General features: G+C 42.2%; 1 protein-coding gene and 1 pseudogene across 1 annotated transcript; both read left to right on the top strand.

The window, feature by feature from the left end:
• Positions 1-749: 749 nt before the first annotated feature.
• Positions 750-4,801, top strand: LOC127623980 (zona pellucida sperm-binding protein 4-like). Its single transcript, XM_052098546.1, has 9 exons — positions 750-875; positions 2,140-2,644; positions 2,721-2,908; positions 2,980-3,077; positions 3,148-3,305; positions 3,378-3,570; positions 3,642-3,789; positions 4,566-4,641; positions 4,725-4,801. The coding sequence occupies exons 1-9, from the start codon at positions 750-752 to the stop codon at positions 4,799-4,801; spliced, it is 1,569 nt and encodes a 522-aa protein (XP_051954506.1).
• A 1,852-nt stretch (positions 4,802-6,653) lies between these two features.
• On the top strand, positions 6,654-14,243 carry LOC127623979 (zona pellucida sperm-binding protein 4-like; annotated as a pseudogene).
• Positions 14,244-15,026: the final 783 nt, after the last annotated feature.

Here is a 15,026-nt window from a genome sequence, read left to right as displayed (position 1 = left end):
CACACAATGGTTAAGCTATTTATATCAGTAACTAATAAGGTTCAGGCATGTGAAAGATACAATACAGAAGACTTCTCATTAAATGTATCATTAGAAATAAAGTACCATTATTGAGCCAGTGCATAAAAACTAACTCTGTTCTTGCCGTATCCTGGGTCCCTATGGTGAGCCAATGTGAATGATTGTACATTTAGAGCTGTCTTGGACTATTTGGTGTGAAATTTCAGGATTCTGTCTATTGTTCTTGCATTTAAGTCACGTCCATAAACACAAAAAGAAGGTCCAGCAGCAGAGATGCTACTTATTTGCTCAGATTACATGTGTTTCAGAAATACATCTTGTCTGACTTGCTTCTTACTGTCAATAACTCTTGGTGTACCCAGTCAGATCTGTTCTGATATTGTGAAAACAGGTAACCACATTTCTTGGTGTACCTTTAACCTAAATGGCAAGTGCACCCAGGTGCAAACAATGGTAGGTGCCATGTACACCCCACCCAACCCTGGTGCAAATAGTGGATCCTAATTGCACCCCAATTTAAATGTTTATTTGGTGTCCAACAGAAACCCTTCAGCTTTCCCTCTGTCAATGCTCCACACTCCATCCCAGCAGGTGGTCGAATATGCACCAGAAGCCAGTTTGGCAACCACCTTAAAACGTCAAAGAAGAAGAAGAAACCCTAAACCTAACCTTAACCCTGACCTTAGTTTCTCATGAAACTTTTGCAAAAGGATCAATACAATGTAGACATGACCGATGCCAAGCTGCGAGACGGAGCCATCTGCCCTTGCGCCCCAGAACAGGAAGCGAATATGTGCACCCGACATACCGCACTACTGAAGACCAAACCCTTCTCTGAACTCCCCAACTTCACCGTGACTAAATCCCTATTACTAGTAGTAGTTAAGGAACTGTTAAGAGTGGAGACAGGAAACAGGATGGGCAGAAGAGTGGGACAAAAGGCAGATTTGAACTCGCTTGAGCAAATAAATGCACACCCTCTCTTCTCTCCATATCACTGCAGTGCCACTAATCTCACACTTTGTCATAGTTTCCCACAAATGAGCAATAGTATCTAGAGTAGTAAAGAAGGTAGAGCAGAAGAAAGACACTGTGAGGAAAGGTTTTTAAACTAAGTGCCTTTTGCCTGTGGACTAAATGCTCATGGAAGACATGGGTTTCAGCTATTTCATCAATGCTGAGATGGTCTCAACAGATTGCCTTATGGTTGAAAGCTCCTTCCTCCACAGAGAAACAAAGTGATTGATCTGCAAAGGAACTATGTGCCTTGTTGTGAGGGAACCTCCAGATAATGCTTGTTTATCACAGGGAGTGAGGGGACATAGAACTGGAGTTGGAAGCATAACTCGCTGTCCTGAAAACCAAGGTCAAAACCTTGAATTTGATGTGGGCAGTGGCAGATAGCCAGTGGAGTTAGGGGGGTGATGTTATCCCCCTTTTGTTGATTGAAGACCAGACATGATTTGACAAGAGCTTAGACCAGGAGCTCTGCAGCATATATAGACAGTAAGGGTCTGAAATTCCTGATTTTTTAAAGCACAATCCTTTGGCCGGTTGATGGAGATGTGGGCAGGTGAACACTACTCCCAGGTCCCTGGCTGTCCCAGTTGGCATGAGTATTGTAGAACCAAGATAAATTGTGAGCTTGCGGTCAACAGATGGGTTGGCTGGGTTCATAAGGAGATCTGCCATGCCAGATAAGTTAGAAGTTCAGTATTTGCATGACAGTTTGGAAACATGTAAAAAAGGAAATAACTTTGTAACCTTGTATGTAGAGGATGCTCTTAAAGCAAAGATACATTGGTTTCATTGAATTAAGCCCAGATCTTGCTTGTTTTTTCTTGTTATGTATCTTAATTGTGAAAAATACAATTCTTAAAAAAATCACCAATGAAAGACAGATTCACCTTGTAAACTCCCACAAACTAAATGATTGTTAATGAACAGGGAGGGGTCACCAATTAAAAGCTGCAATCTATCAAGTATAAAAATGTCAAAGAGAGCCACATGAATGATGAATTCAGTTGTGGAACAATGGCAGAAAGTATGGGTATGGGTATGGTTCATCTTTTGGCACTTTGTGTGTGGTTTTGTGCTTTCTGTCATGCTGTTCCACAGTGGAGTAATCTGCCCCAGGTGCCTCAAGATTCAGTCTTCCAGCAAAGTGAACGAGGAATGCCAGCCCAGAGTCGTCAAGCTCTTGTGTTCCAGCCAAGTGATCAACAATTTTTGACTCCTCGTGCTCTGCAACCGCGAACTCGCCAAGGAGGGTTTCCAGCCCAGAATCGCCAAGCTCTTGCATTCCAGCCAAGTGGTCAGCAGGTTTTGACTCCACGTGCTCTGCGACCGCGAACTCAACAAGGGATTCCAGTCCAGAATTCTCAAGATGTTGAGTTCCGGCCAAGTGATCTGCAGGTTTTACCTCGAGCTCCGGAACAGCAAACTCAACAGTTTTCTCAGGCTCTTCTGCCCAAGCAGCCAGTGGTGCAGGCAGAGCCTCTTGACAAGTGTGCTGTTGCTGATTATGAGCAGATCCAATGTGGACCACCTGGTATCAGTGCTGCTGAGTGTGAAGCCATAAACTGCTGCTTTAATGGACGGCAGTGTTACTATGGGAAAGTGGGTAAGTGTGTTAGCCGATGTTAAAGCTGTTTATATTTAACTGATTCTGAGGTAACTTGCTCTCTACCTTGAAACAGTGACCGTCCAGTGTATTAGAGATGGCCAGTTTGTGGTTGTGGTGGCTAGAGATGTTACACTGCCTTCACTAAGTCTGGATACAGTCCGTCTGTTGGGTGGAAATGACCCACCTTGTGCTCCAGTTGGGTCCACACCTTCCTTTGCCATTTACCAATTCCCTGTCACAGCTTGTGGCACAAGCATGATGGTGGGTACTGGTGCTGTTTAGACTTGTTTTGCTTGGAAAGGAGTGGATGCTAACCGTGTTGCTGTTTGCAGGAGGACAATGGATATGTGGTGTATGAGAACAGAATGACTTCATCCTATGAAGTGGGGATTGGACCACTTGGTTCCATCACAAGGGACAGTCACTTTGAGTAGGTGATCTATGCTTTAGCTTAAATGCAATCTTTGACTTGTGCTACAAGCTCACTGTCTGTTGTCCAGGCTTCTCTTCCAGTGTAGGTATTCTGGCACTGCTGTTCAAGCTCTGGTTGTGGAGGTCAACACCGTTCCTCCACCTCCACCTGTAGCTGCTCCTGGACCCCTCAGAGTGGAGCTTCGCCTGGCAAATGGACAATGTGTCACAAAAGGATGTGCAGAAGGTAATGTACTGCTTCTCTATATCGCTGTCTTGAAAGTGTGACTAGGGTTTCTAAAATGTTGTCCTCCTGCAGAGGATGCTGCATACACGTCCTACTACAGAGATGCTGATTACCCAGTCACAAAAGTCCTACGACAACCTGTGTATGTTGAGGTGCACCTTTTGGAGAGGACTGACCCCAATATTGTCCTGATGCTGGGACATTGCTGGGCGACATCATCCCCTGATTCCCTCAGCCTGCCTCAGTGGGACCTTCTAGTTAATGGGTGAGTATAACCCCAGCATTTGTGTCATTGGTCTGTTTTGAGCTAGTCCTGACTGTTACTCTGCCTTCCAGATGCCCTTACCAGGATGATCGTTACCTCACCACACCGGTTCCTGTGGATGGCTCCTCTGGTCTTCAGTTCCCAACCCATTACAAGCGCTTTATTGTGAAGATGTTCACGTTTGTGGATCCAGCATCACTAGCTCCACTGCAGGAAACGGTAATGCCATCCAACCTTCAACACCTGAACGCTAAAGCACAGTGTACACCGCATGACTTGCACAGTTTTATTTTTTGTTTTGAGTTTTTGGCTGTTCCGTAAGTCTCCCAGTGAACAGACTTGTGCGCATACCTGCGACATGCCGAGACCGTCTTTTATATCTAGACTTGTCGTCCGGTGTATGTGCTGGCAAATGAGTGAGACGCCAAATCAAGGGAGCACAAGAGGGAAGGGTTTTTGGATGCTGAAGTCTCCCTTTCCCTCCCACTGCAAATGGGGCCAGTAAATGCAAAAAAATAGCGAGGGCTGTATGGTTTAGAATTGGGGTTAGGAGTTATAAAAAGTGTATGTTGGATGAGTTTCCACAATGGTGACCTGGATATGAGCAGCATGAACCCAAGGAGCTCCATTACAAATAATGGACTTTGACTTTGACTTACAACAAAAAATCTGTGAAACAGTGTGCCTTTTTGAACCAATCATTCCGTGTATATAGATGTAATAATCCGTCTTCCTCCCTCCAATCAAAACCCAAGTGGTCCAAAGAGACTACCGGGTGTAACGCTGGTGTCTTGAGTACGTTTTGTGATCCATCTCAAACTTTGTACACATGGCCTCAGTCAGGGGTTGGTTGTGCTGTTGACTTGGACTACAGTCCTCTGAGGAAAACCGAAGACCAGACCGTCAAAGTGCTCAGACTGCAAGTCGTGTAGTGTATGCTTTGCTTTTAATGGTTAAGCTTATGAATGCTGTGGTTAATCCCCCTTCTTGCTCAGGTCTTCATCCACTGTAGTACATCGGTGTGCCATCCCTCTTCCACTGGCTCCTGTGAGCAGAGCTGCACCAGGCAAAGTCAGTAATTTATATGCAACCCTTTTGGTAACCTTTTGTGTTTTCACTTACACAATCTCCAAACCCCCCTTTTTTTTTTTCAGGAAGGAATGTCCATGTTAAGACTCGCTACAGTAAGGAAGCTGTGGTTTCTAGTGGTGAAATTAACTTTGTTCTGTGAACTTAAGCTGTTTTTAATAAACCTATTGAAACATAATATCAACATTTACTGTCTTGCGTGTCCTTTTCTAGTTCTGTAATGGCCTTCATTTTGCCTATGCTACCTTTTTTACTTTTACTGTAGTGCACATTAGTTCTGATTGCATCTGGAATGGCAATTAAGTTCTGTACCATTTGCATCTGGATGTTTTGAGACCCTTAAAACAAAGACCCACTTTGCACAAATAGCCCATTTCTTTGTTCCATGTCTAGTGCGGTTTATCTCTTGTTGCAATGATTTGACTCCAGTTTTACTGGATAATTTGAAGCTATTCTGGTAGCTTGGTCTGTATTCTGAGGTCAACTGGCATTCAAATTTGAGGTTTAGCTCTAGTGTAGACTGCAGGCACTTTTTTTTTTTTTTTTTTTTCCTTAGAACTGTTATTTCACATATGACCTAGTTCCTAAGAACTGATCCTTTTCTAGTACCTGCTCCTGATGTGGTACTTTATTTGGTAGTGGATCGGAGTCCGACACAAGTGTAAGGGGGTCCACCTATTGGTCCCATGGACTGAATCCAATAGCGTGGCTTAAGGTCTCCTGGTTGTTGTACACATTTAATTAAACAAAGTATTTATCTTATTCATTCATCTGACGCCTTAAACCTTGTTAATGTATCTATGCTTTTAGAATAAGTTCTGTATCTTTAGTAATTCTCTTTCTCTCTCTTATTTGGGTCCTGTGCCTGATTTGATGCAGGTCCTTAACTACGAACTCATCAGTTTGAGATATTAGTAAGTTTTAGAAAGTCCCTATAGGTTCTCGAATCCTCATTTAGCTCTAGTCAATTAAGTTCCATTTTACAGATTCTCTGTCCTACTTTGTATTCCCATTTAATTCTACTTGGCATTCCTTTTTACAGGTTCTTGGCCTTGTTTAGCCTTTTACTTGACTAATGGGGTTCTTCTGCAGTAGCCTAGTTAAGCAAACTCTGACCATAGATTTGTAGTTAATAAGAAATATACTAGCAGTCCTCAAGGATAGGGTAACAATTTATTTTAACAGGTAATAGTTATGCATTGAACAATCCAATTAAGATAATACATCAAACTCTACATTTATGCATTTGGCAGATGCTTTTATCCAAAGTGACTTACAGTGCACTTATTACAGGGACAATCCCCCCGGATCAACCTGGAGTTAAGTGTCTTACTCAAGGACACAATGGTGGTGACTGTGGGGATCAAACCAGCAACCTTCTGAGTACCAATGTATTATACAGAGCACTTATTACAGGGACAATCCCCCCCCCGGAGCAACCTGGAGTTAAGTGTCTTACTCAAGGACACAATGATGGTGACTGGGGATCTAACCAGCAACCTTCTGAGTACCAGATTACCAGTTATGTGCTTAGACCACTAAACCACCACCACTACTATCAATGAATAATAAAATTTAAAGTTGCATTGCATTCAAACATTTACCAAACATAATTACCTGGTAGAATACACCGTAAACTGTGGGAGATCAGGCTAACAGATTCCCATTTCAATTACACAAATTTGTGGGATCGTCTGACTACAGGGAACAATGCATCAAATTTTCATAAATACCTAAACCATGAACAAAGGGAATTTTGGGAGTGGTTAGGTTTGGAAGTCCTGGGGACATCCCTCAGGCAGGGATGGGGACCGACCTTCAGAATTAGGCAGCATTTCGCAAAGACCTTAACTTTGTTACCATTAGTTTTGTCAACATGGGATAGACCAATATACCAGTTGCACTGACATTTTAAGTTATATCAACATGCCTAGATACATTGTTACATTTTGTGTGTGTGCATTGTGGGTGAGACCAGGGGGGTGAGCGAACAGATGAGTGAGGTTTTGGAGAATTGGCCTGAGGTGAGATTTGTGTTTTATGCTTGCTCAGTAGGATGCCTTGACTCTGGTGGAGATGCTCATTGGTTCTCGCCATGTTCATTTGACTTTTACATCTTGATGTCAGCCTTGAACAAGAAATATGCATCCTATAGCCAATACCAGACATATTATGTCACTATTGTGTAAGTGTGCTATTGTAGGCTTGTTAAATTGAATTGTGTAGCTGGACAAATGCTGCTATGCAGGATCTGGAATATTTATGGGGAAGGGGGGGAAAGATTCTGTCGACCAGAAACCAGGCGTATAAATCTGCCTTGTGAAGTTTAGGCTTTGGCAAACTATGTGGATTGATTTTAGACTAGAGATTAAAAGTTGATTAAGTCACAAGTTCCATGATCCTGTAAATTGTGTATAATTTGATTGGTAGCTCATTCTACTGTTCAGTGCTTTTAAAGTTTTACCTCACCACACTGGTTCCTGTGGATGGCTCCTCTGGTCTTCAGTTCCCAACCCACTACAACTTTTAACCTTTGCCTTCTCTTGTATTCCAGAAAGAGATGTTGGTGAGAACATTGAAAAGACTGTAGTTTCCAGTGGGGGTGTTTTCTTCATGTAAATTAATAAAGTTACCAGACAGTTCTGTAAACCAATCAGGGGGAGTTCTCTCCATGGATGTGCTCACTACCATGAAAAGCTGAGAGTGTCAAAGATACACCACATAATTTAAACTACAGGTTTATAAATGCAAAATTTTGCTTTGTGTGTGTCAATAGTTGTACCGTCAAGTGTTCGCTTTAAGCTTTGACCGTTTACTGTGTACACTTTGATTTTTAAAGCAGATCATCTTGCAGTGTTCATCCACATCAAACTCTGGACTTCCACTGCCAGAACCGCCCTTATGCACCAATACATTCAAATGATTTGCTATTAAACTGAAAAACGTGATCCAACAGCTCCAAACACCTAAGTGTTTTACTTTTAATTAACTGAATCTGTGGATTATCCATTTAAACTGTTTAATCTTCTGTGAACCATTGACCCAAACCAATTTGCTTGGATGTTTTGGACCTCCCATGAGAGACTGAGGAAAGCTGGTATAAGCAAGTTTGAATACACTCTAGATATGGTGTGGGGCAAGGGACCAGGGAGGAGCCCATGGGGGGTGGTGCTACTCCCAAAAATAATACAGCGGAGGTGGTGCAGCTGTAAATACCTAGAGAACTGAGATCTTGGAATCCCAAAATGTTGATCTAAACACTCCACTCTCATATAGGTCAAAGAGTGTAGTAACCCCGCCACAATCCACTCTGACAGAAAGGGGACTTATTAGATAATTTAGCGTTCAGCCATATGCTTGGGGCAATATTTAAATAAATGTCAGAATTAAACCCTCTGGACACTTCTACATACCGAGTGATAATGCAAGATAACGGGGTGTAACTTAACTTCTCCGGTTAATTTGATAGGCTTTAAAATGGCAATATAGGGGCAATAACTTTTGTTCAATACAAAACCAGGGAGGGGCTCTCTCAGGTGGAAGTGACCAAATATCTGAGACCAAATGCACAATAATAAAGAAAAATCTTGGGTAGGCCAAGCCCACCTTTGTCAATTGGCCTATGTAACTCATTCAATTGTATTCTAGAAGGCTTACATTCCAAATGAAAGAATTTGCTGTGCTATCAAATTGCTTGAAATAAGAGAGAGGGACATCTACAGAGAGAAATTGTTGCAGGTAGTTACATTTTGGAATACAATTAATTTTAATAACATTAACCTTCCCAATCATAGGTAAATGTAATGAAACCCACCTGTCCACATCGCTCGGAAAAACTTTTTATTAACAAAATAAACTCTAACTAAACACATTTGCTGGGGATAAAATTGCCAAATACTTCATGCCCTGTTTGGGCCACTGGAAGACACCTGGCTGGAAAGCCTTTACTGGCAGTACGCTGTCAGAGACAAAGATTTGGATTTAGACCAATTGACTCTGTATCCTGAGAACTTAGAAAAGGAATTCATAATTCTGTGCAGGCAAAGCAGAGATCTAACGGGGTCAGAGACAAATAATAAAATATCATCTGCATAAAGCAGAAACTTTTCCCACATCACCCCTGGAAATTAATCTTCCTTTCTTATCGCGACTGTTAATGGTTCAAGGGCAAGACAGAACAATAATAGGGAAAGAGGGCAACCCTGCCGGGAGCCCCTATCCAGAGTAAAATAATCAGTAATTAGAGAATTCTGATGAATATCAGCTATCATTCTTTTTCTCTGTAAGTGGCAACTCCTCCACACATTCTGTGAAGCGTCAATGTTGCTCTTGGGGGCTTACACACTTTTGCTTCAATATAGGGATTATAATGATTCTGTATAAACATCTAACAAAAGTGGAGCCAGTTCTGTAGCATAAGATCTAAAGCCATCTGGCCCCGGAGACTTCCTTGTAAGCAAGGCCTTAATTACCTCGCCAAGCTCCTCCAAGGTTATATCAGAATCAAGAGAATTTTTTAGCTCAGCCTAACACCAAGATTTGTACACCTTCTGTGAAGCGTCAATGTTGCTCTTGGGGGCTTAGGACTGAATCCATCAAAAGATTAAAGTCTCCTTCCAATATTATATCACGAGGGGTGCCAGCGGCTTGCAACATCCCTTCAAGATCCATAAAAAAACCTGATCAACAGCGTTAGGTGCATAAATATTTGCCAAGATCAACCGCTGCCCTTGAATTTCTGCTAAAACAATAATGACTCTTTCTAATGTATCTTTAATCTGTTTGAGACATTTGAATTGTGGATGTTCACTCATCAGTGTATTGACTCCCCTGCTCTTACTTGAGCCAGCACTAAAGAAAACCCCATATCTTCTCAAATTGTTCAGCTTCCTGCGGGAAAAGATGCATGTCTTGAAGAAACACTATATCATATTTCTTATGGTTAAGTAAAGAAATAACCTTCCTTCTTTTTATGGGGTGCCCCAACCAATTCACATTCCACATGGAGTGAGGCAGTCCACTAATATTAACGTTTTATATTTTTCATCATATGTAAAAAATAAAATGATAAAGACCACCTTCCAACATTCGTGCAACAATTAACCACCCCGAACATGCCCCAGAACAAAACAGAAAAAAGAAAAATGTGCACATTAACCCCATGCATGACAGAGCCGACCAGCGTCAGTCCGTGTACGCCTACAAGAGTCCCTGTGACAACTTTGCCATCTGATTGCTCATGTCTGGTGCTTCTTTACAAATTTTACGAGATACAATTACACAACAGAATATAATCTATAAAACAAACTCTAGGCAATATAAGCACAAAGAACATGTAGATTCATCCACATAACTGTCCTAAAGGTGTGTTCCTCCAAAAACAAAGTTCCAGCCACTACGCGGAACCAGCTCAAAAAGAAACAAAAAGGCGCTCAGTTTCCTCAGACAGTCAAAAGAATGTTCAGTGAGTCAGGCCCAAGAGCATCACACAATGACCCACTCATTTCATTGACTTTATGAAGAACATAATTTACTGTGGGCTTGTAAATATTTGACAGTCATCAAATATGGCCAGAAACATAAGTGCAAAAGCAACCTTCCGTTGATGTAATAGTTTCTTGCATTCCTTGAACTGATCACGTTTCACTTTTGTCGAATTCGCAAAGTTTGGAAACAAGAAAAAACTGTGATTCTTCCACGAAAGCCTTCCTTTATTCCTTGCCTTGCGTAACACAAGATCTTGATCAGATGATCTCAGAAATTTGGCCAGAATTGTTAGGGGCCTGTCTCCCTCAGAGGATCTCTGAGCCTGAAGTCTGTGAGCTCCCTCGATTTCCAGTTTCTGGCCTGTTATGTCTAGCAGACTCAGGAATAGCTTATTCATGAATTTCACCATATTTCTGCTGCCTTCGACCTCAGGAATTCCAACAATTCGGACGTTGTTTTGCCGGTTACAATTCTCAAGGTCTTCCAACTTTTCCCAGACGTGCTCCAAGTCTGTCTTGGTCGCTAGAGGGTTAGCAGCTAATTCCCTCTCAGATGACTCCAGATAATTGATCAGTTTCTCAACGTCCCCCACTCTAATAACCAATGATTTTAGTCTCCATAGCAGTGATCGAACGACGTATTACAGCAAGATCCTCCAAGTCAGTAACAACCTTCATCAGCATTGCCGTCATAATCAACATCTGATGCTGAATCTCTTTCACCTTAATGGCCAAATTGAGTCCTTAGTCTGTGGCCTTGTCAGGGGTATCAGCTTGAGCATGTAAGTGTCTCTAAATGTCTCCAGAGCCCGAGGATTTTGAATTCTTTGACATATTGTCGTCATAGAACAGTTATGAAACAGGGTGTATCAAATTTCACCAGTTTATGACACAAAAAGTATTAAAACTAACAAAGTACGCAGAGCTCGCCATTAAGGTGTCCGAATCTCGCATGGCACCCCACGACTCACACACACCGGCCCACCCTTGACTACGCCACTGCTTATATATTGATCTGTTTCTCACCCAAAGCAATTGTATCACTTTAGGAGACTGTATTACTTTTACTATGATCGTATGTGCTTTTTGACCTTTTGAGTTCTGATCACCAGTCACTTGCGGTCACTACGGACCTACAGAGCTGAGATATTCCTCTAAAAGCCTTAATTTGTGTTCTGCAGAAGAAAGAAAGTTTAACACATTCAGGATGGCATGAAGGTGAGTAAATGATGAGAGAAATTTCATTTTTGGAAATTTGGAATTAGAAATTAAAACTTAGAACTTTAAAAAAAATCTTTAGGATGTTGTTAGTTTGTAAAGATTTCAAATGTGTTATTTCTGTTTTTAACAGTAGCGGTTATAGCTTGTATGGCACAATACAAAACCAGCTCACATTTTGACATTAAAAGCAAAAAAATAATCAGATGATTTTGATTATGATCATTTTGATTATTGCCAAGATACAGTCTAACTACTTGATGGAAATGAACCACCATCTGTTCCTGTTGGTTCCACCGATTCCTTTAACATCATTATGAGAAAATACTGCAGGGGACATTCTTATTACTAAAAGTACTTTAAGTGGGTAAATATGTCTGCCAAATTATACTAAATATAATATTTAAAGAAGAGGTGACATGTAAACTAAATAAAAATACTTTAGTACATCTTTTACTGATATACATATGCTTTGGTGTACATATTGGCTTCTGGGCATTTCATCATTTGTTGTGAATTGTTTTAATTAAGTTGTGTGAAGACTAGCATGTTAATTAGACTAAATGTGACCACACAAAATCTTCAGGTTAACTTTTTAGAATCAATTAGAATCACCTTATCTGTAAACGCCCAGTCTGATGAATGAAGACTGTTAATTGAACAGGGAGTGACATCGTTAATGAGCTGCACTTCATAGGATTAAAAAGGAATCCACTTGAATGATGAATTCAGTTGTGGAGTAATGGCAGAAAGTATGGGTACATTTCATCTTTTGGCACTTTGTGTGTGGTTTTGTGCTTTCTGTCATGCTGTTCCACAGTGGAGTAATCTGCCCCAGGTGCCTCAAGATTCAGTCTTCCAGCAAAGTGGCCAACAAGGAGGGATTCCAGCCAGGAGTGGTCAATCTCTTGCATTTCAGCCAAGTGATCAACAGTTTTTAACTCCACAGCAGACTCGACGACAAGGGGGAAATCCAGCCCAGAATCTTCAAGCTTCAGTCCTCCAGCAAACTCGAGGAGGAATTTTAGCCAAGAATCCTCAAGATGTTGTGTTCCAGCCAAGTGATCAGAAGTTTTTGGCTCCACAGGGTCTGCAACTGCAAAATCAAGGGTGGGGTCCAGCCCAGAATCCTCAAGCTTCAGTCCTCCAGCAGACTAGAGGAATTTTAGCCAAGAATCCTCAAGATGTTGTGTTCCAGCCAAGTGATCAGAAGTTTTTGGCTCAACAGGCCCTGCAACCGCAAACCGCACACCAGTTTTCTCAAGCGTTTCCACCCAAGCAGCCAGTGGCACAGGCAGAGCCTCTTGACAAGTGTGCTGTAGCTGATTATGAGCAGATCCAATGTGGACCACCTGGTATCAGTGCTGCTGAGTGTGACGCTATAAACTGCTGCTTTGACGGACAGCAGTGTTACTATGGGAAAGCCGGTAAGTGTGTTGAGCCAATTGTAAGGTTGTTCGTATTCAACTGATTCTCTGAGGTAACTTGCTCTCTACCTTGAAACAGTGACCATCCAGTGTATTAGAGATGGCCAGTTTGTGGTTGTGGTGGCTAGAGATGTTACACTGCCTTCACTAAGTCTGGATACAGTCCGTCTGTTGGGTGGAAATGACCCACCTTGTGCTCCAGTTGGGTCCACACCTTCCTTTGCCATTTACCAATTCCCTGTCACAGCTTGTGGCACAAGCATGATGGTGGGTACTGGTGCTGTTTAGACTTTTGCTTGGAAAGGAGTGGATGCTAACCATGTTGTTGTTTGCAGGAGGACAATGGATATGTGGTGTATGAGAACAGAATGACTTCATCCTATGAAGTGGGGATTGGACCACTTGGTTCCATCACAAGGGACAGTCACTTTGAGTAGGTGATCTATGCTTTAGCTTAAATGCAATCATTGACTTGTGCTACAAGCTCACTGTTTGTCCAGGCTTCTCTTCCAGTGTAGGTATTCTGGCACTGCTGTTCAAGCTCTGGTTGTGGAGGTCAACACAGTTCCTCCACCTCCACCTGTAGCTGCTCCTGGACCCCTCAGAGTGGAGCTTCGCCTGGCAAATGGACAATGTGTCACAAAAGGATGTGCAGAAGGTAATGTGCTGCTTCTCTATATCACTGTCTTGAAAGTGTAACTAGGGTTTCTAAAATGTTGTCCTCCTGCAGAGGATGCTGCATACACGTCCTACTACAGTGATGCTGATTACCCAGTCACAAAAGTCCTACGACAACCTGTGTATGTTGAGGTGCACCTTTTGGAGAGGACTGACCCCAATATTGTCCTGATGCTGGGAAATTGCTGGGCGACATCATCCCCTGATTCCCTCAGCCTGCCTCAGTGGGACCTTCTAGTTAATGGGTGAGTATAACCCCAGCATTTGTGTCATTGGTCTGTTTTGAGCTAGTCCTGACTGTTACTCTGCCTTCCAGATGCCCTTACCAGGATGATCGTTACCTCACCACACCGGTTCCTGTGGATGGCTCCTCTGGTCTTCAGTTCCCAACCCATTACAAGCTTTATTGTGAAGATGTTCACGTTTGTGGATCCAGCATCACTAGCTCCTCTGCAGGGAATGGTATGATTACCATCCAACTTTCAACACCCCTAAACCCTTAATGGTTCTTATGAATGCTGTGGTTAATCCCCTTCTTGCTCAGGTCTTCATCCACTGTAGTACATCGGTGTGCCATCCCTCTTCCACTGGCTCCTGTGAGCAGAGCTGCACCAGGCAAAGTAGGTGTATTACTTCACTGTGGTTTGTCCTTTTGTAAACCGCTTTTAACCTCTGCCTTCTCTTGTATTCCAGAAAGAGATGTTGGTGAGAACATTGAAAAGACTGTCGTTTCCAGTGGAGGCATTTTCTTCATGTAAATTTAATAAAGTTACCAGACACAAACAACAGTCTGAGCTGTTTTAATGAGGTGTGGTGTATCCGCAAAAATCACCGAGGCTGCAAGCAATACCGTGACCATTATATAGAAGGGTATGCAATTGTTAACCGATATGCCTATTGTCTCTGTTTGAATTTACTCCAGTACAGAAGGGACATGCTCAAACCAAGGAGGTTCTGTAAACCAATCAGGTGTACATGGAGTTCTTTGGGAGAGTTCTCTCCATGGATGTCCTTAACCTCACTACCATGAAAAGCTGAGGGTCAAAAATACACCGCATAATTTAAACTGGTGATAAATGCACAATTTTGCTTTGTGGTCGTCAATAGTGGTACCTTTTTAAGTGATCGCTTAAAGCTTTGACCGTTTATGGTGTACACTTTGATTTCAAAAGGGATCGTCTTGCAGTGTTCTTTCTCAATCTCTGGACTAAACTTCCACTGCCAGAACCACCCTTATGCACATCTAAATTCAAATGATTGGCTAAAAAATGTCAAACTAGTTGTAGTACTGGGTTTTTCTTCAAAGTAGAAAAACTTGCTCTTAACAGCTAAAAGTTTTACTTGGAATGAACCAGTTGACATGGATCTTCCGTGAACCATTGGCGCTAAACCAGTGTTTTGGACATCCCACGAGAGACTGGGGAAAGCTGGTGTAAGCAAGTTTGAATCCACTCTTGGTTCAATTAATCCAAGCTTTCCCTAGTGTATGTGCTCTGAGAACTGGGTGGGAGGAGCGGCCATGTTGCCACCATAACTGATTGATGCTGTTTTTGTGCCA

The sequence above is a fragment of the Xyrauchen texanus genome, chromosome 30, assembly GCF_025860055.1.
Source record: "Xyrauchen texanus isolate HMW12.3.18 chromosome 30, RBS_HiC_50CHRs, whole genome shotgun sequence".
Taxonomy (NCBI): domain Eukaryota; kingdom Metazoa; phylum Chordata; class Actinopteri; order Cypriniformes; family Catostomidae; genus Xyrauchen; species Xyrauchen texanus.
This window is presented reverse-complemented; position numbering and strand designations above follow the sequence as displayed.

Coding starts and splice junctions, on each gene's coding strand:
- LOC127623980 (XM_052098546.1), top strand. CDS start 750: ATGACCGATGCCAAGCTGCGAGACGGAGCCATCTGCCCTTGCGCCCCA. Junction 876..2,139: donor CTGAACTCCCCAACTTCACC/GTGACTAAATCC, acceptor GCTGTTCCACAG/TGGAGTAATCTGCCCCAGGT. Junction 3,306..3,377: donor CACAAAAGGATGTGCAGAAG/GTAATGTACTGC, acceptor GTCCTCCTGCAG/AGGATGCTGCATACACGTCC.